At 42.5% G+C, this 22,741-nt stretch overlaps 1 protein-coding gene across 1 annotated transcript in view; it reads right to left on the bottom strand.

Annotated features, from left to right (window-relative positions):
* Nucleotides 1–22,741, bottom strand: part of PAPPA2 (pappalysin 2) — a 320,885-nt gene that overhangs the window by 268,462 nt on the left and 29,682 nt on the right. Inside the window, exon 2 of the mRNA XM_055582744.1 lies at nt 4,988–6,059. Within this exon, the coding sequence (XP_055438719.1) occupies nt 4,988–6,059 (1,072 nt within the window). The remainder of the gene's footprint in view (nt 1–4,987; nt 6,060–22,741) is intronic.

The following is a 22,741-nucleotide window of genomic DNA, read 5'->3' as shown; positions in this document are numbered from 1 at the left end:
CTTACTGTGTCTGGCACATCAGAGAAACTTGATAAATAATTGTTTTTCAAAATATGGTTCCTGCCAATAAGAGTTATGAAAAACATTCAATGTTTTTAATAATAAAAATTTAGCATGAGAAATACAAAGCAGAGAAAGTGGAGTAGAATAAAAGGTCTGTACATGAAATAAGTATAAGGAAACTGAGAAAAAAAACCCACTGTCTTCAGGATTCTCCCCTTAAAAGAAGAAATTCACAAATAAGTATCCTTTTTTAACTCATAATAATAGGGCTATAAAAGTGTGTTTCTTATTGTGAATAAGCACTATACACTTGAGAAAATCCACCAGCATGAAAGACAGATCAGAATTAAGAGGGGAAAAAGAGGAAAAATAAAAGTTGACTACAGATGAATCAAATATACTGCACCAGGAAAAAAATTCAGAATTCATCTTACTTTTAGCCTCAGAAAATGGCTGCATCCTTAAAAACAGACTAATATAGAAAAATGAGAGTAAAGTCTTAAATATATGATTGCTAAGATTAAAAAAAAAAAATTCAGCAGAAGATTTAGAAGATAAACTCAAGGAAATCTCCAAAAAATAGAACTAAATAACAATGAGATAGAACATATGAGAGAAAAAGGACAGAATAAATTCAGATCATCCTCCAGAGGTTCAGAGGGTTTCAGAGATCAGAGAACTAAGAAATATCAACCTAATAATTTCAGAAAATTTACCAGAGATAAGGATGGCATCACCGACTCAGTGGACATGAGATTGAGCAAGCCTCGGAGATGGTGAAGGACAGGGAAGCCTGGCATGCTGCAGTCCGTGGGGCCTCAAAGAGTCGGACACGACTGAGTACTGAACAACTGATCAACAACAACAACTACAACAAAGGGCCTGTGTCCAAACTGAAAGAATCATTGAATATCAACAAAAGAAGAATAAAAGGCCAACCCTTCAAAAAATTATCATAAAATCCCTAAAGTAACACGGCTAAAAATCCAAAATGATTCTTAATAGGAAAAAAATTCACCTCTAAAACACATAATTATTAGAATAGAAGCTAGAGACAATTAATGAATTTCTTCAAAAATTTAAGAGAAAATATTTCCCAACTCAAATTTTACACCAGGACAAACTATCCGTTTTGGGTAAAGGCAAAATAAAAGCATTTTGAGAAATGCTTTTCTGGAAAAGTTACCTAAAACATCCTTTCTTAGAAAGTTACTTAAGGAGGTTTTCCAGGAAAAAATTAAGCTTTAAATTAAGAGATATTCATGCAATTCAGGACACAGTGACTCCAATCCTCCCAAAAAATCAGTGATGAGAAATTTCAGGATAACCACTGTGCAGCAGAACTAAATATAACTGGTGAAGTCGGAAGAGGAGATAAAAGTGGAATGAACTGGAAGGGAGAGCTCCAGAGGAGTGTTAAAAAAATTAAAAGACACTTTCAATAGATCTATTTATCTATTCTATAGATATGATAAAGCATTTGAAAATGAAGACATCAAAAAGGAAGGAAGATAGAAGGGAAGGAGGAAATAGAGACTCAAGGGATAGGGTCCATGTGTATGGGGAAGTAGAAGAGCTATGCCAGAAAGAAAGCATAGTAATAGAACAGAACCTTGTTCTGCAACCAAAGAAAAATATTTTATAGTCACAATATTATAAATATATATAACTGAGTCAACTACAAACAGTAAAATTAAAACATTAATTTTAAAATATATTAAAAAATGCAGATGCAATGTGGGAGAAAATAAAACTCTCATTGTTATAATAAAAGCAAGTCATAATATTTAAAACTAATGTTTAAACATAATGTTTAAAATGGATGAAAATAAGTTGATCCAGTGGTTCGGACTCTGCACTTTCACTGCCAAAGGCGTCGGTTTGATCCCTGGTCAGGGAACTAATGCAAGCCATGTGCATGTTCCCTGCCCAAATTTTTTTTAAAATAAAATAGATGAATCAAGTAATATAAATATAATGTTTGATATTACCAAAAAGGCAAGTAAAATAATTAAAGATGGGAGTAAGGCTAGAGAGTAGAGAAGGACGAGGAAGAGTTAGGCAGAGGATTGCCATTCCTTATTTTTTGGTACAATTGTCTTCAGTACATTTGATATTTTAACCAGGGGCATTTATTTGGGCTTCCCTGTGGCTCAGTGGTAAAGAATCTGACTGCCAAGGCAGGAGACTCAGGTTTGATCCCTGGGTCAGGAACATCCCCTGGAGAAGGAAATGGCAAGCATTCTAGTATTCTTGCCTAGGAAACCCCATGGACAGTGGAACCAGGTGGGCTACAGTCCATGGGGTCACAAAAGAGTCAGATACAACTTAACAACTAAACAACAACAACAACCAAAAAAGTATGAATAGTTCCTTTTATTCCGTAAAGCAAGTTTTGCATCTAAGGGTAAGAAAGTTTGAAACACATCTGGGTCCACAGATAGAAAAGGATAAGTTACCATGGCAACTCTGAAGGAGTAAGGTGAATAAGTTATAAACCCCTGGGTACGAGCAGTGGCAGTAAGGATTCAGAGATGAGGGGCCACTCTAAGGAGAAAGATGCATAGGTACCATGAAAGACATCTCTCTCAGTCAAGGCAGTGTGTTGTAATGAGCTAGTAGACAAATGAGAACAAGCCAGATTTGCCTGGAGAGCTCTCTGGAGATCCTGAGTTGGCAAACACTGTTGCTAGTGAGGTTTAGCTTCTGCTTAAGGTTATCAAAATCTAAAAACCAAACCCAAACAGAATCTTTCTTATGCAAATATTCCTGGTAATATGATCAGTTCCCTGGGTATTATTATGTAAACAAAGGCTTCCCATCTGTCAGTTCTAATAATGATAATAACTAATGTTAGTTTAGAACTATTTTTGTACTAGGAAAACTTTAGAGTTACCAAGCACTTTCCTGTACCTTGCTTCCCTGGTGGCTCAGATGGTAAAGAATTTGCCTGCAATGCAGGAGATCCGAGTTCAATCTTTGGGTCAGGGAGATCCCCTGGAGAAGGGAATGGCTACCCACTCCAATATTCTTGCCTGGAGAATTCCATGAATGAGCTACAGTCCATGGGGTTGTAAAGAGTCAGACACAACTGAGTGACTAACACACTTCCTGTACCTTATTTCATTTGCTTCACAAAATAACCCAAAGATATAGGTAACACCAAGTATTACTGCAACCCTTGCTTTACAGACAAGACATCTGGGTTTCCAAAAGTGACTTGTACAATTTACATAGCTGGTTAAGTAACAAGGGCTCTGGAATTCAACTCCATTCCCTCTTTGCAAATCTTACCACTTTTGACATCACATGTCTGAGATATAGGAGAATCTATTAATTGGTTCTAACCACCCACACATAGGGGCATCAAGAGGACTGTCCGCACACAAGACCACGAATTACCACACAAATCATATCCAAAAAATTCAAAGGCAGCCATTCAGGTATTGGGTGGAAACTGAGATCCAATCCTCCCACCTCCCACCAACACAACACCCTAGCTTAGGTGTGAGGCATTTTATATTTCATACAAAGGTACAAGTTATAAGTAGGGAACCCTTGTCCATATGCACAAATTAACAAGTTTACCACCACCTCTATCCTTTCTTAACTCCCTCTAACAGTCCTCAACCCCGGCATCAACCATCAAGCAGAAATCCTCCTATTGGCTTCTGTCTCACAACAGATGACACATCAGATTCATTTATTCATTTAAATAAACATAAAATAGACATCTATGCTTCAGCTGCTGCTCTAGGCACTGGGGATGTAACAAGAACTGATATTCTAGGCCAGGGAAAGACAAATAAACAAGTGCACAAGAAAAACACCAGAGGTGATAAGTGTTATGGAGATAATTTAAATTAGTTGACATAATAGAGATTGACTAGTCAACTTAGATTGGGCGACCAGGAAAGGTCTCACCAGGAGATGACATTTAAATAGATTTTGGAATGACAAAAGAAAACTCACCAAGGGAAGATTAAGAAAAAGAAGATTCCAAGGTGAAATAGGTAGTGCAAAGCTCTGGGGCAGGGACAAGCTTAATGTGTGCCATGGAACAGACATAGAGTCTGTGAGGCTGTGTAGTGTGGGTGTGGAGAACCAGGCTGGGGTGGGAGAGAGGCTGGAGAGGTAGACTGGAGTCAGGTTGTGATCCAGGAGACAGGAGTGGGGCTCGGGTTTCATTCTAAGTGTAGTAGGAAAACATGTAAGGAGGCAAGTGACCGGATCTGACGCACCTTTCCAGTGGGATTGTTCCAAATACTGTGTGGAGAACAAAATTTAATGGAGCAAAAAAGGAAGCCTGCATTTGTGCTTAGATGTGAAACATCTTAGGTTCATAAAGCTGCTGAACTGCTCAGTCCACGTCAGAGACTAAGCACACACGGGGCTTCCTCATGAATTTGCGCTACTTTGCTGGAAACCGAAGACTGTGAAAAGAATGGAAGTGAAAGTGTTAGTCGCTCAGTCGTGTCCAACTCTTTGCAATACTATGGACTGTAGCCTGTCCATGCAGTTCTCCAGGCAAGAGTACTGGAGTGGGTTGCCATTTCCTCCTCCAGCGAGTCTTCCCAGCCCAGGGATCAAACCTGGGTCTCCTGACTCCTGTATGAGTGTGTCTATCAATGGATGCCCCATTTGTTCTCTGCAAAGATGCCCTGGCTTCCTTGGACAGATAAAGTCGTTCAGCTTCCCTGTATCTCAAGCACCTGGTGCATGTACGGCTCCCACCACATTCACAGTTGTGTGCTTCAAAGAAACTGAGTTTGGTAAGGGTCGTGTTTTCATCTTAGTCATCCGTGTGTCCCTAATTACCCAGCACAGCATCTAGGACTTGATGAAAGCTCACCAGTATCTGGTGGAGTAGATAACTTTTATTTGGAGTTTGCGTGAACACCCTTTTGTCTCCAGAAGCCAAAAAGATAAAATGACGTCAGGACTGCACCCTCCAAGCAGGATACCCCCGGCCCCAGTCCCTTACCTCCTGGGTGAGTCAGGGTCAAAGCAGGTCTTGCGCACCTCGGCCACGTCTGGGTCACAGCAGTCGCCCTCGTCAAAGTCGTTCAGCATGTTGTTGCACCCCACATGGCAGCGCCCGTCCTTGCGATTCCAGGGGTAGCACCGGCCCCGCAGGCGGCAGTCACCCCCGTCGTAGCCCGTGAGTGGGTGCTCGCACTCGGGGTCACAGTGGTCGTTGCCGATTTTGCTGGGCTCACAGTTCAGCAGCACAATGCGGTGGCGCAGGGTGGAATTGTGGACGCGGTGGACGCTCAGCTGCCAGCTGATGTTGTAGCGGCTGAAGGCGTCATTGAGCACCTCGTGCTGCCGATGGATCTGCTCCTCACTCACCGTGGGGTTCAGACCCTCGTCGTCATAGATGTTCACCACCCGGTAACGGATGACCTTCTCTCCCCGGAGGGGCCAGTGCCCATTGTACTGAGAGATCAATTCCACGTTGTCACATGCTGTCTGCCCACAGAGCGGGGGCTGCAGAGGGGACAGAATCTCAGGCTCTGACTCAAAGCCCTGGAGAACCTCAAGCCGTGGGTACTTCCCGTCCCTAAAGGGGACCCACTGTTCTTCCAGGGGCTCAAAACTGGCGGTCAGTAGCAGGGTGGTCAAATCCTCCACCTCCATTGGCTGCTGAGGACTGTGCTGAAGGTGGCTTTGTGAGCGGGCTGTCGACCAGAAGACCAGGATGCCCAGGTGTCCACGGAAAGAGTGCCCATCCTCTGAGCTGTCCCCACCAAGGAGGAGAGAGCGACAAGATGCCATGAAGGGGCTGTTCAGGGGACCAGACTGATCTGGACTACTAGCCACCTGAGTGCCATCCACATACAAGGCCATGCGCTGTCCATCGTAAGTGGCTGCCACGTGTGTCCACTTGCCCGGTTGGTAGCGACTGTGGCCCATCACAGTGGTGGCTTTCTTCACTCGGTCGGTGCGAAGAGAGAAGAAGAAGCGAGCATCTCGCCTTCCCACATCCTTCCCTGAGCGGATCCCCAGGGCCCAGCCCTTGTCACTGATAGCGTGGGAGCAGTTATCAAACACACCTGGGAAAGAAGGAAGAGTCGAGGGAGAAATACCAGATGCAAAAGGGATGGAGAAAGGGAGAAGAAAACCCGTATAAATAGCAAGAATGTAGGTTTTTAATGGGAAAAAAAAATTGATACAGAGTCCCCACCTAAGATGCTTGTCCAGTACCCCATATTAGATGTTCTGGCAACATCTTTCCCCAAAGGAATTTAATTTGAGATTCCATCCAATTTAACGCAGTCCAGTATTTTTAAATAACCAAAATGGAAGCTGAAAGGTGATTTGTCACAGTGCAAGTGACAAATATCCTCACTTTGTCACAAACATTTCTCATGCTGACTTCGTATCCATGCCTTCTTCTCTTTCCACTTCCTTAGAATTCACAAGGGCCTTTGTAGTTTTTACAAAATATAGTAATCTACCCCCCCTCAAAAGATCTTTTTTTTTTTTTATCTATTGAATATTGAAATGACGAATCCTGTGGGGAAAATACGAAGACTGTAACATCCTAGACATGTTATTCCCTCTGATGCCTAAGGGCAAGAACGCCCATCTGAAGTGAACAGGTGTTCCCCAAGTAAGCAAAGGAGTATTGCCCCATGGTCCTAGACTATAAAAACCTAGTCAAACTATAAGAATGATTGTTCTTATGACCCATAATGCCTACCACAGTGCAGAAGTGGAATCTTTCCAGATAAATGAAGCTCCTTACCACATGCTGCCTTAGCATCGTATTCATTGCAGGCCCAGGACTATGAAGTCCCATAAACAAAGCAGAGAATTCCTGTAGATAACTATATCACTAAGAATTTGGCAGCAGGAAGGAGTAGTCATATGTGACAGATGAAAGAGGAAGCCTCAGACAATATGGAGGCCTCGAATGTTCCTGGCAAAGCCATCTGCAGTTATGAGTTCACCACCACCTCCCAGTACCTCTTCCTGTACATAGGCAGAGTCTATGTAGTTTACACAGTCTTGTAATTTACGTACAGGTAGTACATTCACACAGGAAATGCTTAGTAAATACTGCTTTAAGAATGAATGGATAATGGAAAAGTTGACTGGCCTTTAGATAGACACAGGAGGCTAACAAGAGTCATTCTTCCCCAGGCCCCGACACACCCCCCAGGCAAGAATTTTGCTTATTCCTCTCAACTCCTATGTAATGCACTCAAATGGTACTATCCTATGGAGAGTCTGAATTTTAAAGCCATGAGTCGCCCCATTCTAATTGCAGGCAAGTATCAAAAGTAGCTATGCTTTCATAAAAGGATAGATTATCTTCTCTTCTGTCTCTGCTGCTGCTGCTGCTAAGTCGCTTCAGTTGTGTCCGACTCTGTGCGACCCCATAGATGGCAGCCCACCAGGCCCCGCCGTCCCTGGGATTCTCCAGGCAAGAACACTGGAGTGGGTTGCCATTTCCTTCTCCAATGCATGAAAGTGAAAAGTGAAAGTGAAGTCACTCAGTCGTGTCTGACTCTTAGCGACCCCATGGACTGCAGCCTACCAGGCTCCTTCGTCCATGGGATTTTCCAGGCAAGAGTACTGGAGTGGGGTGCCATTGCCTTCTCCCCTTCTGTCTCTAGTGTAAATCAATAACTTGTGTTTTAAAAAAATAAAATGTACTTTTTAACAAAGGCAACTCCTCCCCAATCTAGTAATTCTACCAATTATACTTACAAGTGAACACTAGGAGTAATAAAATGGTGATATTCTGGTTTTGTATTGAGAAAGTCAATTCCTAGGCAGGTTGATAAGAAGTCAAGAGGTCCCTGAGGAGAGAGAGGTCTGGGGTTCTTGAGGAGGAGGAAAAGACAAACATTTTTTTTTTCCTCTACATTCCTTTGTCATAGTCACATAATTTTTTTTTTTTTAAGCCTCAAAATGATGATTACACAACAAAAAACTCAGTTTAAACTCTGTACTGCTGCTGAGGCTGCTAAGTCGCTTCAATCGTGTCCGACTCTGTGCGACCCCATGGACGGTAGCCCACCAGGCTCCCCCATCCCTGGGATTCTCCAGGCAAGAACACTGGAGTGGGTTGCTATTTCCTTCTCCAATGTATGGAAGTGAAAAGTGAAAGTGAAGTCGCTCAGTCATGTCCTACTCCAGCGACCCCATGGACTGCAGCCCACCAGGGTCCTCCGTCCATGGGATTTTCCAGGCAAAAGTACTGGAGTGGGGTGCCATTGCCTTCTCCTATACTGCTGCTGCTAAGTCACTTCAGTGGTGCCCGACTCTGTGCGACCCCATAGACGGCAGCCCACCAGGCTCCCCCGTCCCTGGGATTCTCCAAGCAAGAACATTGGAGTGGGTTGCCATTTCCTTCTCCAATGCATGAAAGTAAAAAGTAAAAGTGAAGTCGCTCAGTCGTGTCCGACCCTCAGCGACCCCATGGACTGCAGCCTTCCAGGCTCTTCCATCCATGGGATTTTCCAGGCAAGAGTACTGGAGTGGGGTGCCATTGCCTTCTCCGTCTCCTGTACTAGGGACTATATAACAACAATGTATCCTGCTTGAGGACAGTTTTTCCTTCCTGAAAACCTTCTGACTAATCCTGGTATCTTCAGTTCAGTTCAGTCACTCAGTCGTGTCTGACTCTTTGCGACCCCATGAATCGCAGCACGCCAGGCCTCCCTGTCCATCACTAACTCCCAAAGTTCACTCAAACTCACGTCCATTGAGTCAGTGATGCCATCCAGCCATCTCATCCTCTGTCATCCCCTTCTCCTCCTGCCCCCAATCCCTACCAGCATCAGAGTCTTTTCCAAAGAGTCAACTCTTCACATCAGGTGGCCAATGTATTGGAGTTTCAGCTTCAGCATCACTCCTTCCAAAGAACACCCAGGGCTGATCTCCTTTAGAATGGACTGGTTGGATCTCCTTGCAGTCCCAGGGACTCTCAAGAGTCTTCTCCAACACCACAGTTCAAAAGCATCAATTCTTCGGTGCTCAGCTTTCTTCACAGTCCAACTCTCACATCCATACATGACCACTGGAAAAACCATAGCCTTGACTAGACAGACCTTTGTTGGCAAAGTAATGTCTCTGCTTTTCAATATGCTGTCTAGGTTGGTCATAACTTTCCTTCAAAGGAGTAAGTGTCTTTTAATTTCATGGCTGCAATCACCATCTGCAGTGATTTTGGAGCCCAGAAAAATAAAGTCTGACACTGTTTCCACTGTTTCCTCATCTATTTCCCATGAAGTGATTGGACCAGATGCCATGATCTTCGTTTTCTGAATGTTGAGCTTTAAGCCAACTTTTTCACTCTCCTCTTTCACTTTCATCAAGAGGCTTTTTAGTTCCTCTTCACTTTCTGCCATAAGGGTGGTGTCATCTGCATATCTGAGGTTATTGATATTTCTCCCAGCAATCTTGATTCCAGCTTGTGCTTTTTCCAGCCCAGCGTTTCTCATGATGTACTCTGCATATAAGTTAAATAAGCAGGGTGACAATATACAGCCTTGATGTACTCCTTTTCCTATTTGGAACCAGTCTTTGTTCCATGTCCAGTTCTAACTGTTGCTTCCTGACCTTCTTGAGAAACCTGATATCTTAGAATGTATATTATGGGAGTGGGTTTGGTAGGATCTTTCTATTACTAAGTTCTAAGCCTGTTATCCTAAAATGTAAATTGTGGGAGTGGGTCTGGTAAAATTTTCACAAACTTGAGACATTCTTTTGATTTACTGTAATAATTAATTAAAAAGTATATAATTCCATAGCTAACTCTAGTGAGGGGGGCATTCTCTGTCCCTCTTCTGATGTCTGTGTCAGGAGATTTCTCTGTCCCTTTTCTGTCCCCATGCCAGGCTGCGACAGCACAGGAGCGGCCGAGAGGAGCTACCCCACGTTGGAGGTCAGGGGTGGCAGCCGAGAGGAGCGACCCCACGTGGCCAAGAGGAGCAACCCCACCTCCAAGAAGCAGTGGCTGCCAGCAGGAGAGCCGAGAGGAGCTACTCCATGTTCAAGGTCGGGAGGGGCAACTCGTCCAAGATAAGGAGCAGCGTCTGTGCTTTGCTGGAGCAGCCGTGAAGAAACACCCCAGGTCCAAGGTAAGAGAAACCCAAGTAAGATAGTAGTTATTGTGCGAGGGCATCAGAGGGCAGACACACTGAAACCATAATCACAGAAAACTAGCCAATCTGATCACATGGTCCACAGCCTTGTCTAACTCAATGAAACTAGCCATGCCGTGGGGCGCCACCTAAGATGGAAGGGTCATGGTGGAGAGGTCGGACAGAATGTGGTCCACTGGAAAAGGGAATGGCAAACCACTTCAGTATTCTTGCCTTGAGAACCCCATGAACAGTATGAAAGGGCAAAATGATAAGATACTGAAAGAGGAACTCCTCAGATCGTAAGTGCCCAACATGCTACTGGAGATCAGTGGAGAAATAACTCCAGAAAGAATGAAGGGATGGAGCCAAAGCAAAAACAATACCAAGTTGTGGATGTGACTGGTGATAGAAGCAAGGTCCGATGCTGTAAAAAGCAATATTGCATAGGAACCTGAAACGTTAGGTCCATGAATCAAGGCAAATTAGAAGTGGTCAAACAGGAAATGGCAAGAGTAAACGTTGACATTCTAGGAATCAGCGAACTAAGATGGACTGGAATAGGTGAATTTAACTCAGATGACCATTATATCTACTACTGTGGGCAGAAATTCCTTAGAAGAAATGGAGTAACCATCATGGTCAACAAAAGAGTCCGAAATGCAGTACTTGGATGCAATCTCAAAAACGACAGAATGATTTCTGTTCATTTCCACGGCAAACCATTCAATATCACAGTGACCCAAGCCTATTCCCCAACCAGTAATGCTGAAGAAGCTGAAATTGAACGGTTCGATGAAGACCTACAAGACCTTTTAGAACTAACACCCAAAAAAGATGTCCTTTTCATTATAGGGGACTAGAATGCAAAAGTAGGAAATCAGGAAACACCTGGAGTAACGGGCAACTTTGGCCTTGGAGTACGGAATGAAACAGGGCAAAGGTTAATAGAGTTTTGCCAAGAGAACACACTGTTCATAGCAAACACCCTCTTCCAACAACACAAGAGAAGACTCTACACGTGGACATCACCAGATGGTCAACACCTAAATCAGACTGCTTATATTCTTTGCAGCCAAACATGGAGAAGTTCTATACAATCAGCAAAAAAAAGACCGGGAGCTGACTGTGGCTCAGATCATGAACTCCTTATTGCCAAATTCAGACTTAAATTGAAGAAAGTAGGGAAAACCACTAGACCATTCAGGTATGACCTATATCAAATCTCTTATGATTATACAGTGGAAGTGAGAAATAGATTTAAGGGACTAGATCTGATAGATAGAGTGCCTGATGAACTATGGATGGAAGTTCGTGACATTGTACAGGAGACAGGGATCAAGACCATCCCCATGGAAAAGAAATGCAAAAAAGCAAAATGGCTGTCTGGGGAGGCCTTACAAATAGCTGTGAAAAGAAGAGAAGTGAAAAGCAAAGGAGAAAAGGAAAGATATTCCCATCAGAATGCAGAGTTCCAAAGAATAGCAAGGAGAGATAAGAAAGCCTTCCTCAGTGATCAATACAAAGATAGAGGAAAACAATATAACGGGAAAGACTAGAGATCTCTTCAAGAAAATTAGAGATACCAAGGGAACGTTTCATGCAAAGATGGGCTCGATAAAGGACAGAAGTGGTATGGACCTAACGGAAGCAGAAGATATTAAGAAGAGGTGGCAAGAATACACAGAAGAACTGTACAAAAAATATCTTCATGACTCAGATAATCACGATGGTGTGATCACTCACCTAGAGCCAGACATCCTGGAATGTGAAATGGGCCTTAGAAAGCATCACTATGAACAAAGCTAGTGGAGGTGATGGAATTCCAGTGGAGCTATTTCAAATTCTGAAAGATGATGCTGTGAAAGTGCTGCACTCAATATGCCAGCACATTTGGAAAACTCAGCAGTGGCCACAGGATTGGAAAAGGTCAGTTTTCATTCCAATCCCAAAGAAAGGCAATGCCAAAGAATGCTGAAACTACCGCACAATTGCACTCATCTCACACGCTAGTAAAGTAATGCTCAAAATTCTCCAAGACAGGCTTCAGCAATATGTGAACCATAAACTTCTTGATGTTCAAGCTGGTTTTAGAAAAGGCAGAGGAACCAGAGATCAAATTGCCAACATCCACTAGATCATCAAAAACCAAGAGAGTTCCAGAAGAACATCTATTTCTGCTTTATTGACTATGCCAAAGCCTTTGACTGTGTGGATCACAATAAACTGTGGAAAATTCTTCAAGAGATGGGAATACCAGACCACCTGACCTGCCTCTTGAGAAACCTATATGCAGGTCATGAATCAACAGTTAGAACTGGACATGGAAAAACAGACTGGTTCCAAATAGGAAAAGGAATATATCAAGGCTGTATACTGTCACCCTGCTTATTTAATTTATATGCAGAGTACATCACGAGAAACGCTGGGCTGGAAAAAGCACAAGCTGGAATCAAGATTGCTGGGAGAAATATCAAGAACCTCAGATATGCAGATGACACCACCCTTATGGCAGAAAGTGAAGAGGAACTAAAAAGCCTCTTGATGAAAGTGAAAGAGGAGAGTGAAAAAGTTGGCTTAAAGCTCAATATTCAGAAAATGAAGATCATGGTATCTGGTCCCATCACTTCATGGGAAATAGATGAGGAAACAGTGGGAACAGTGTCAGACTTTATTTTTCTGGGCTCCAAAATCACTGCAGATGGTGATTGCAGCCATGGAATTAAAAGACGTTTACTCCTTTGAAGGAAAGTTATGACCAACCTAGACAGCATATTGAAAAGCAGAGACATTACTTTGCCAACAAAGGTCCATCTAGTCAAAGCTATGGTTTTTCCAGTGATCATGTATGGATGTGAGAGTTGGACTGTGAAGAAAGCTGAGCACCAACGAATTGATGCTTTTGAACTGTGGTGTTGGAGAAGACTCTTGAGAGTCCCTTGGACTGCAGGGAGATCCAACCAATCCATTCTAAAGGAAATCAGCCCTGGGTGTTCTTTGGAAGGAGTGATGCTGAAGCTGAAACTCCAATACATTGGCCACCTGATGTGAAGAGTTGACTCGTTGGAAAAGACTCTGATGCTGGTAGGGATTGGGGGCAGGAGGAGAGGGGGATGACAGAGGATGAGATGGCTGGATGGCATCACCGACTCAATGGACGTGAGTTTGAGTGAACTCGGGGAGTTGGTGATGGACAGGGATGCCTGGTGTGCTTCAATTCATGAGGTCGCAGAGTCGGACACAACTGAGCGACTGAACTGAACTGAAGTGTGTCACTTGCCAAAATCTTATAATTGGGATTCTGAACATTTTTAACTTATTATCCTTAGAACCTATATTCTAGTAGCAACAATTTAATTGTTTCTACTTAGTTAATCTCGTTGTTTAGTCTCTGAGTTGTATATGACTCTTTTGCAACCCTGTAGGACATGCTCCCACCAGGCTCCTCTGTCCATGGGATTTCCCAGGCAATAATCCTGGACTGGGTTGCCATTTCCTTCTCCAGAGGATCTTCCTGACCCAGAGATTGAACAACATCTCCTGCATTGGCAGGCGGATTCTTTACCACTCTGCCACCTGGGAAGTCTATTTAACCCAAGATCAGATCAGATCAGATCAGTCGCTCAATCGTGTCCGACTCTGCGACCCCATGAATCACAGCACCCCAGGCCTCCCTGTCCATCACCAACTCCCGGAGTTCACTCAGACTCACGTCCATTGACTCAGTGATGCCATCCAGCCATCTCATCCTCATTTAACCCAAAGGAAGCTATTAAAATTATTAAAATTATAGTGTGTCTAAGATTTTATCTCTAACTTCTTGACACATTACACAGAAGATGGAATTTTCTTATTAGTTCTGATTAATCTAAATTTTAGTAATTATATTATTAATAGAAAGGATTTATTGGCCAGGGGTATTAAAATAGTTCTAGTTGGGAGTTGTAGGAAGTATATAGAGGTATTACTTTTTAAATGATTATGAAAGTAATGATTCTTTACTTTCATTTAATAAGATGTCCAAGCAGTATATGTGAAACCTCACTAGGTACCTGGATAACTGCATTTTACTTGCTATATTACCACTTTTCATACTTCATCTATAGGAAGAGGGTAAATAATTGGTGAAGCATTGTCTTGCACTCATTCCAGGAAAAAAAGAAGCATATTTAACAAATAGAATTTTCTAATCCAATTACTGTGAACTGAACATGTGTACTCCCCACCACCTCCCAAATTCATTTATAGGAACCCTACTGTCTCATGTAATGATATCTGGAGACAGAGCCTTTTGGGAAGTTATTAGGTCATAAGGGTGGTGCCTTCATGATGGGATTAGTGTCCTTTTAAGAAGAACAGGGCTAGCTCCTCTCTCTGCTCTCCACTATCTGAGGATACAAGAAGACAGACAAACATCTGCCAACCAAGAAGAGGATACCAGATCTGCTGGTGCCTTCATATCAGATTTCCTTGCCTCCAGAACAGTGAGAGATTAATTTCTTTTGTTTAAGACACCCATTCACCTAGAGGGTAGGATGGGAGGAAGAAGGGAGGCTTGAAAGGGAGGGGGTATATATATAATTATGACTGATTCACCTTGCTGTTTGGCAGGAACCAAGACAACATTGTAAAGCATGTGCGTGCATGCTAAATTGCTTCAGTCGAGTCCGACTCTGTGCGACCCTATGGACTGTAGGCTGCCAGGCTCCTCTGTCCATGGGGAATCTCCAGGCAAGAATGCTGGAGTAGGTAGCCATTTCCTCCTCCAGGGGATCTTTCTGACCCAGGGATTGAACCTGTGTCCCTTACATCTCCTGCACTGGCAGGCAGGTTCTTACTACTAACGCCACCTGGGAAGCCCTTGTAAAGCAATTATCCTCTGATTTAAAAAAAAAAAAAAAAAAAACAGAAGACACCCAGTTTATGGTATTTTTTGTTATAGCAGCCTAAACGAAGACATCACTACCCTCAACACTATCTGTGGATCAGAATCACATGTGGTACTTTCACAAATACAGATTCTTGTGAAACCATGTTGAGAGCTGCTAATATTCTATATTTACAAAACAAGTCAACCTTTTCCCTGCAGCTCAGTAGGTGGAAATGCAGAAGACAGAAGCTGGGGGTCTTAGAATTTCCACCAGTGGAAAAGCATTAGAAAATTTGTTATTAATAAGTTAAGTCAGACATGAAAGTAGAAATAGCATCTGAGATTCTTTTAAACCATTTATTTAAGGAATAATATCAGATCAAGTATTTTAGGTTTGTCTGAGGTCTCTACATAACCATAGTACATTCTTGCTCATTAATTCAGGAAACTAGTGGAATGAAAGGCAGTTAAAAGAAACAGGTGCCTGTTATGAAGTGTACTGATATAATGCTGTTAGAGAAGATGTTAATTGATTGTCTAGGACTGGTAATTAATTAGAGTTTTTATTATCTATAATTCAACTCATATTTAAGACTGCTGAAATGGAAATAAATGCCCCCTGTTCTCACTAAAAAATCTATTATTCCCAGAGAAGAAACTGTGGCCCTGAAGAACAGTATGCTGACATCTCGCTGAGAATCACTGCCAGCCACACCAATCTCTTTCATGAGATCACGAGTGTGTCCTGAGATTTTCAAAATTTCCAAGGACAAAGTAGATAAATGCTTCTAGCCCCTGCATTTTCTATATTCTCATAGTCTGTAGGGGTGAAAATCTGTTCCTCCAATCTGTGTGATATTGAATGGAAAAGTATCTGGTTCACTTCTCACTTGAGACTGAGTAAGCCAGACTACAGTTAGACCAGAATTGCAGTCTGTGCTCAGAAAAACACAGATTTACCCCAATGGTGAACCTCTGACCTGGAAGTGCTCTGCTTCACCCCCTGTAGCTGGTGGGAAGAGGATCCTGTTTTGTCACTTGGGGCGGTCACCCCACGAAGCCTCAAAGGATTTGCATTTCATCTCACTATCTTACTCCTTCTGGAAAAAGAAATTCCACTTGGAATTAGTCCTTTAGGCTCCTCAAACGTTTACTGAGCATCTTATGCATGCCAGCCATATACATTCTTCTTAGTTTGGAAATAAAGGTAGTTTTTGCCCTTCAGGAGTTATAGTCTTATGGGAGAATGAGCAACATAGGACATAATTTTAATATAATATCAGAACTAAGCACAAGAAATACATAAAACCCTCTGATGAAATAAGATGAAAAGACAACCCTCAGAATGGGAGAATATAATTATAAATGAAGCAACTGAAAGAAGATTAATTTCCAAAATATACAAGGAGCTCATGCAGCTCAATATCAGAAAAATGAACAGCCCAATCAAAAATTGGGCAGAAGACCTAAGCAACAGATGGTCGACAAACATGAAAAGATGCTCAACATCACCCATTATCAGAGAAATGCAAATCAAAACTATAATGAGGTATCACCTCACACCAGTCAGAATGGCCATCATCAAAAAATCTACAAACAAAAACTGCTAGAGAGGGTGTGGAGAAAAGGGAATCTTCATGCACTGTTAATGGGAATATAAACTGATACAACCACAGTGGAAACCAGTATGGGAGTTCCTTAAGAAACTAGGAATAAAACTACCACAGGTATTGAAACTGTTAGTCACTCAGTTATGTCCAACTCTTTGCAAGCCCGTGGACTGTAGCTTGCCAGGCTCCTCTGTGGAATTCTCCAGGCAAGAATATTGGAGTGGGTAGCCATTCCATCCTCCAGGGGATCATCTCTACTCAGGGATCAAACCCAGGTCTCCCACATCACAGGCAGATTCTTTATTGTCTGAGCCACCAGGGAAGTCATATGACCCAGCAATCCTACTTCTGGGCATATACCCTGAAAGTAAAAGTGAAAAGTAAAAGTGAAGTTGCTCAGTCCTGTCCAACTCTTTGTGACCCCATGGACTGTAGCCTACCAGGCTCCTCTGTCCATGGGATTTTCCAGGCAAGAGTACTGGAGTGGGGTGCCATTTCTTTCTCTGGAGGATCTTCCCGACCCAGGGATCAAACCTGGGTCTTCCACATTGTAGGCAGACGCTTTACTGTCTGAGCCACCAGGGAAGTTTCCTGAAGTTTCAAAAAGACACATGTACCCTGATGCGTATTGCAGCACTATTTACAATAGCCAGGACATGGAAGCAACCTAGATGTTCACTGACAGATGAATGGATAAAGAAGATGTGGTACATATATACAATGGAATATTACTCAGTCATAAAAAGGAACAAAATGAGTCAGTTGTAGTGATGTTGGTGAACCTAGAGTCTGTCATACAGAGTGAAGTAAGTCAGAAAGAGAACAATATATATATATATGGATTCTAGAAAATATATATGGAATCTAGAAAAATGATACTGATGAATCTATTTGCAGGACAGGAAAACAGATGCAGATGTAGAGAACAGACTTGTAGACACAGTGGGAGAAGGAGCTGCTGCTGCTGCTGCTGCTGCTGCTAAGTCGCTTCAGTCGTGTCCGACTCTGTGCGACCCCATAGACGTCTGGCAGCCCACCAGGCTCCCCCGTCCCTGGGAGAAGGAGAGGGTGGAACAAATTGGGAGAGTAGCATTGACATATGTACACCACCATGTGTGAAACAGACAGCCCCTGGGAAGCTGCTGCATCACACTGGGAGCCCAGGCTGGTGCTCTGTGATGACCTAGAGGGATGGGATGGGGGTGGGAAGGAGGCTCCAGCTGGGGACGGGGATATACACATTTATAGAGCTGATTCATGCTGTTGTATAGCAAAAAATAACAAAAATTTTTAAAATAAATAAATACATCAGTGAGTGAAAACAGAACCTAATTTCAATCCATAGTTCAGACATGATTTCCTGAGGGAATGAGACCCAAACCTACTCTTGAAAAGTGTGTAAGAATTGGCCAGGAGAAAGAACGACAGATCATTTCACACAGTGGCAGGATGGAGAGCACCAGAGGTGAAACGTGTCAAGGTAGTTCTTGTAAACACAACTAGGGACTTGGACTGTATAAGTTAGGGAGCACCTAGGGCTTTCCTATTGCTGTCAAGTGTCTCTGATATGCTAAGAGCACACAGATAAACTCTAGCCTGAAACACCACATGGTTGACCTTGCCTTGCACACTACTTCAACTTAAATTAATAAAAATTTTCAAAGCCTGTGGATAGACAATTGCAGCACAAGGAAAACATGAACACAACAAGTTGCATGTAGTTAACTCACCCATGCACTTGTTGAATAAATATTTATGAAGCAGCACTAGCTGCTTATGTCAGTACGCAATGCTGGGGATATCTATAGTGATCAAATGGTTACTTGACATCAAAAGGAGTTGGGTATAGGGAAGGATATAAACCTTAAATAAGTAGCTAAAATGAATAATGCTGACAGTTCCAAGTATAAATAGCTATGTGAACAGCAAATGAAGAAAATTCTTCATTAAAACATGGACATAATATGGCAAAATTCTCCCTAAAGTTACCAAATATCAACTTTCCAGCACTGGCCTATTGTGTTAGTAACTTCAGATCAGATCAGATCAGTTACTCAGTCGTGTCCAATTCTTTGCGATCCCATGAATCGCAGCACGCCAGGCCTCCCTGTCCATCAACATCTCTGGAGTTCACTCAAACTCACAGCCATCGAGTTGGTGATGCCATCTAGCCATCTCATCCTCTGTCATCCCCTTTTCCTACTGCCCCCAGTCCCTCCCAGCGTCAGTCTTTTCCAGTGAGTCAACTCTTCGCATGAGGTGGCCAAAGTACTGGAGTTTCAGCTTTAGCATCATTCCTTCCAAAGAACACCCAGGGCTGATCTCCTTTAGAATGGACTGGTTGGATCTCCTTGCAGTCCAAGGGACTCTCAAGAGTCTTCTCCAACACCACAGTTCAAAAGCATCGATTCTTCAGTGCTCAGCTTTCTTCACAGTCCAACTCTCACATCCATACATGTGTGTGTTTGTGTGTCAGTCGCTCAGTCATATCTGACTCTTTGAGACCCCATGAATCGCAGCACGCCAGGCCTCCCTGTCCATCACTTCACCCCATGACTATTAAAGTAGATGTAGCTGCTTTGTGGGCCATCAGATTTTTTATAATTAAAAAGGGGTAAGTGTGAATTTGAGACTTACTATAAAACTATAATAATCAAGATACTGTGGTATTGGTGAAAGAGCAGACAAATAGATCAATGGAACAGAATAGAAAGCCCATCAGAGATCAGATCAGATCAGTCACTCAGTCGTGTCCGACTCTTTGAGACCCCATGAATCGCAGCACGCCAGGCCTCCCTGTCCATCACCAACTCCTGGAGTTCATGGAGACTCACGTCCATCGAGTCAGTGATGCCATCCAGACATCTTATCCTCTGTCGTCCCCTTCTCCTCCTGCCCCCAATCCCTCCCAGCATCAAGGTCTTTTCCAGTGAGTCAACTCTTCGCATGAGGTGGCCAAAGTACTGGAGTTTCAGCTTTAGCATCATTCCTTCCAAAGAACACCCACGGCTGATCTCCTTCAGAATGGACTGGCTGGATCTCCTTGCAGTCCAAGGGACTCTCAAGAGTCTTCTCCAACACCACAGTTCAAAAGTATCAATTCTTCGGCGCTCAGCCTTCTTCACAGTCCAACTCTCACATCCGTACATGACCGCAGGAAAAACCATAGCCTTGACTAGACGAACCTTTGTTGGCAAAGTAATGTCTCTGCTTTTGAATATGCTATCTAGGTTGGTCATAACTTTCCTTCCAAGGAGTAAGCGTCTTTTAATTTCATGGCTGCAGTCACCATCTGTAGTGATTTTGGAGCCCAGAAAAATAAAGTCTGACACCGTTTCCACTGTTTCCCCATCTATTTCCCATTAAGTGATGGGACTGGATGCCATGATCTTCGTTTTCTGAATGTTGAGCTTTAAGCCAACATATAACCAATTTATCTTTGACAAGGAGCAAACTAAGTACAATGGAGCAAAGATACTCTCTTCGACAAATGGTGTTGGAACATTCAGATATTCCCATAACAACAACAAAAAAAAGAATCTAGAAACAGACCTTATATTCTTTACCACAATTAACTCAAAATGGGTCATTGACCTTATGTAAAATGTAAAACAGCAAAACTTGTAGAAGATAACATATGAAAGAAAACCTAACTGACCTTTAGTATGATGATGCCTTTTAAAATACAACACCAAAACATGATCCATAAAAGAAATAGTTTATAACCTGGATGTCATTAAAATTAAATACTGTTTTTTCTTCTAAAGACATGGTATTGTCTCACAAGAACTAGAAGACAAGCTACACACTGGGAGAAAACATTTGCAAAAAGATACGTCTAACAAAGGATTGTTATCCAAAATATACAAAGAACCCTTGAAACTTAACAATAAGAAAGAAATGGTCCATTTTTAAAATGAGTGCAAGACTGTAACAATACCTCGCTAAATAAGGTACACAGATGGCAAAAAGGCATATGAAAAAATGTGCCAAGTCACATATGATCACGGAAATCCAAATTAAAACAACAATCAGTTCAGTTCAGTCTTTCAGTCATGTCTGACTCCTTGTGACATCATGAATCACAGCAGGCCAGGCCTCCCTGTCCATCACCAACTCCTGGAGTTCACTCAAACTCATGTACATCGAGTCAGTGATGCCATCCAGCCATCTCATCCTCTGTTGTTCCCTTCTCCTCCTGCCCCCAATCCCTCCCAGCATCAAGGTCTTTTCCAATGAGTCAAGTCTTTGCATGAGGTAGCCAAAGTATTGGAGTTTCAGCTTCACCATCAGTCCTTCCAAAGGACACCCAGGACTGTTCTCCTTTAGAATGGACTGGTTGGATCTCCTTGCAGTCCAAGAGACTCTCAAGAGTCTTCTCCAACACCACAGTTAAAAAGCATCGAATCTTTGGCGCTCAGCTTTCTTCACAGTCCAACTCTCACATCCATACATGACCACTGGAAAAACCACAGCCTTGACTAGATGGACCTTTGTTGGCAAAGTAATATCTCTGCTTTTGAATATGCTATCTAGGTTGGTCATAACTTTCCTTCCAAGGAGTAAGTGTCTTTTAATTTCATGGCTGCAATCACCATCTGCAGTGATTTTGGAGCCCAGAAAAATAAAGTCTGACACTGTTTCCACTGTTTCCCCATCTATTTCCCATGAAGTGATGGGACTGGATGCCATGATCTTCATTTTCTCAATGTTGAGCTTTAAGCTAACTTTTTCAATCTCCACTTTCACTTTCATCAAGAGGCTTTTTAGTTCCTCTTCACTTTCTGCCATAAGGGTGGTGTCATCTGCATATCTGAGGTTATTGATATTTCTCCTGGCAATCTGGAACCAAGCCTATGCCCCAACCAGTAATGCTGAAGAAGCTGAAGAAGAATGGTTCTATGAAGACCTATAAGACCTTTTAGAACTAACACCCAAGAAAGATGTCCTTTTCATTATAGGGGACTGAAATGCAAAAGTAGGAAGTCAAGAAACACCTGGAGTAACAGGAAAACTTGGCCTTGGAATACAGAATGAAGCAGGGCAAAGGCTAATAGAGTTTTTCCAAGAGAACACACTGGTCATAGCAAAATAACCCTCTTCCAACAACACAAGAGAAGACTCTACACATGGACATCATCAGATGGTCAACACCAAAATCAGACTGATTATATTCTTTGCAGCCAAAGATGGAGAAGCTATATAAAGTCAGCAAAAACAAGACCAGGAGCTGACTGTGGCTCAGATCATGAACTCCTTATTGCCAAACTTAGACTTAAATTGAAGAAAGTAAGGAAAACCACTAGACCATTCAGGTATGACCTAAATCAAATCCCTTATGATTATACAGTGGAAGTGAGAAATAGATTTAAGGGGCTAGATCTGATAGACAGAGTACCTGATGAACTATGGAATGAGGTTCATGACATTGTACAGGAGACAGGGATCAAGACCATCCCCATGGAAAAGAAATGCAAAAAAGCAAAATGGGTGTCTGGGGAGGCCTTACAAATAGCTGTGAAAAGAAGAGAAGTGAAAAGCAAAGGAGAAAAGGAAAGATATAAGCATCTGAATGCAGAGTTCCAAAGAATAGCAAGGAGAGATAAGAAAACCTTCCTCAGCGATCAATACAAAGAAATAGAGAAAACAACAATAAGAAACCACTAATGGTGAAGAATCTACCTGCAATGCAGGAGACTCGGGTTCAATCCCTGGGTTTAGAAGATCCCCTGGAGATCAGAATGGCTACCCACTCCAATATTCTTGCCAGGAAAATTCCATGGACAGAGGAGCCTGGCAGGCTACAGTCAATCGGGTTGTAAAGAGTAGGACACAACTAAGTGACTAACACTGTCACTTTCATACACCTAGTAGGAGGGTCAAAATACAAAACACTGACACCATCAAATGCTTCTGAAGATGTGGGGCAACAGAAACTCGCATACATTGCTGGTGGAATACAAAACAATATAGCCTCTTTGGAAAACCATTTGGCATTTTCTTAAGAAACTAAACATACTCTTACCATATGATCCAGCAATCATTCTCCTTGGTATTCACCCAGAAAAAAATTGTAATTCTATCCACACAAAAGCCTGCACATGGATATTTATAGCAACTTTATTATAATTGCCAAATCTCAAAAGCAACCAAGACAT

This window comes from Bubalus kerabau, chromosome 5 (genome assembly GCF_029407905.1).
Source record: "Bubalus kerabau isolate K-KA32 ecotype Philippines breed swamp buffalo chromosome 5, PCC_UOA_SB_1v2, whole genome shotgun sequence".
In the NCBI taxonomy this organism is placed as follows: domain Eukaryota; kingdom Metazoa; phylum Chordata; class Mammalia; order Artiodactyla; family Bovidae; genus Bubalus; species Bubalus kerabau.
The sequence above is the reverse complement of the archived record's forward strand: the minus strand, read 5'-3'. Positions and strand labels throughout refer to the sequence as shown.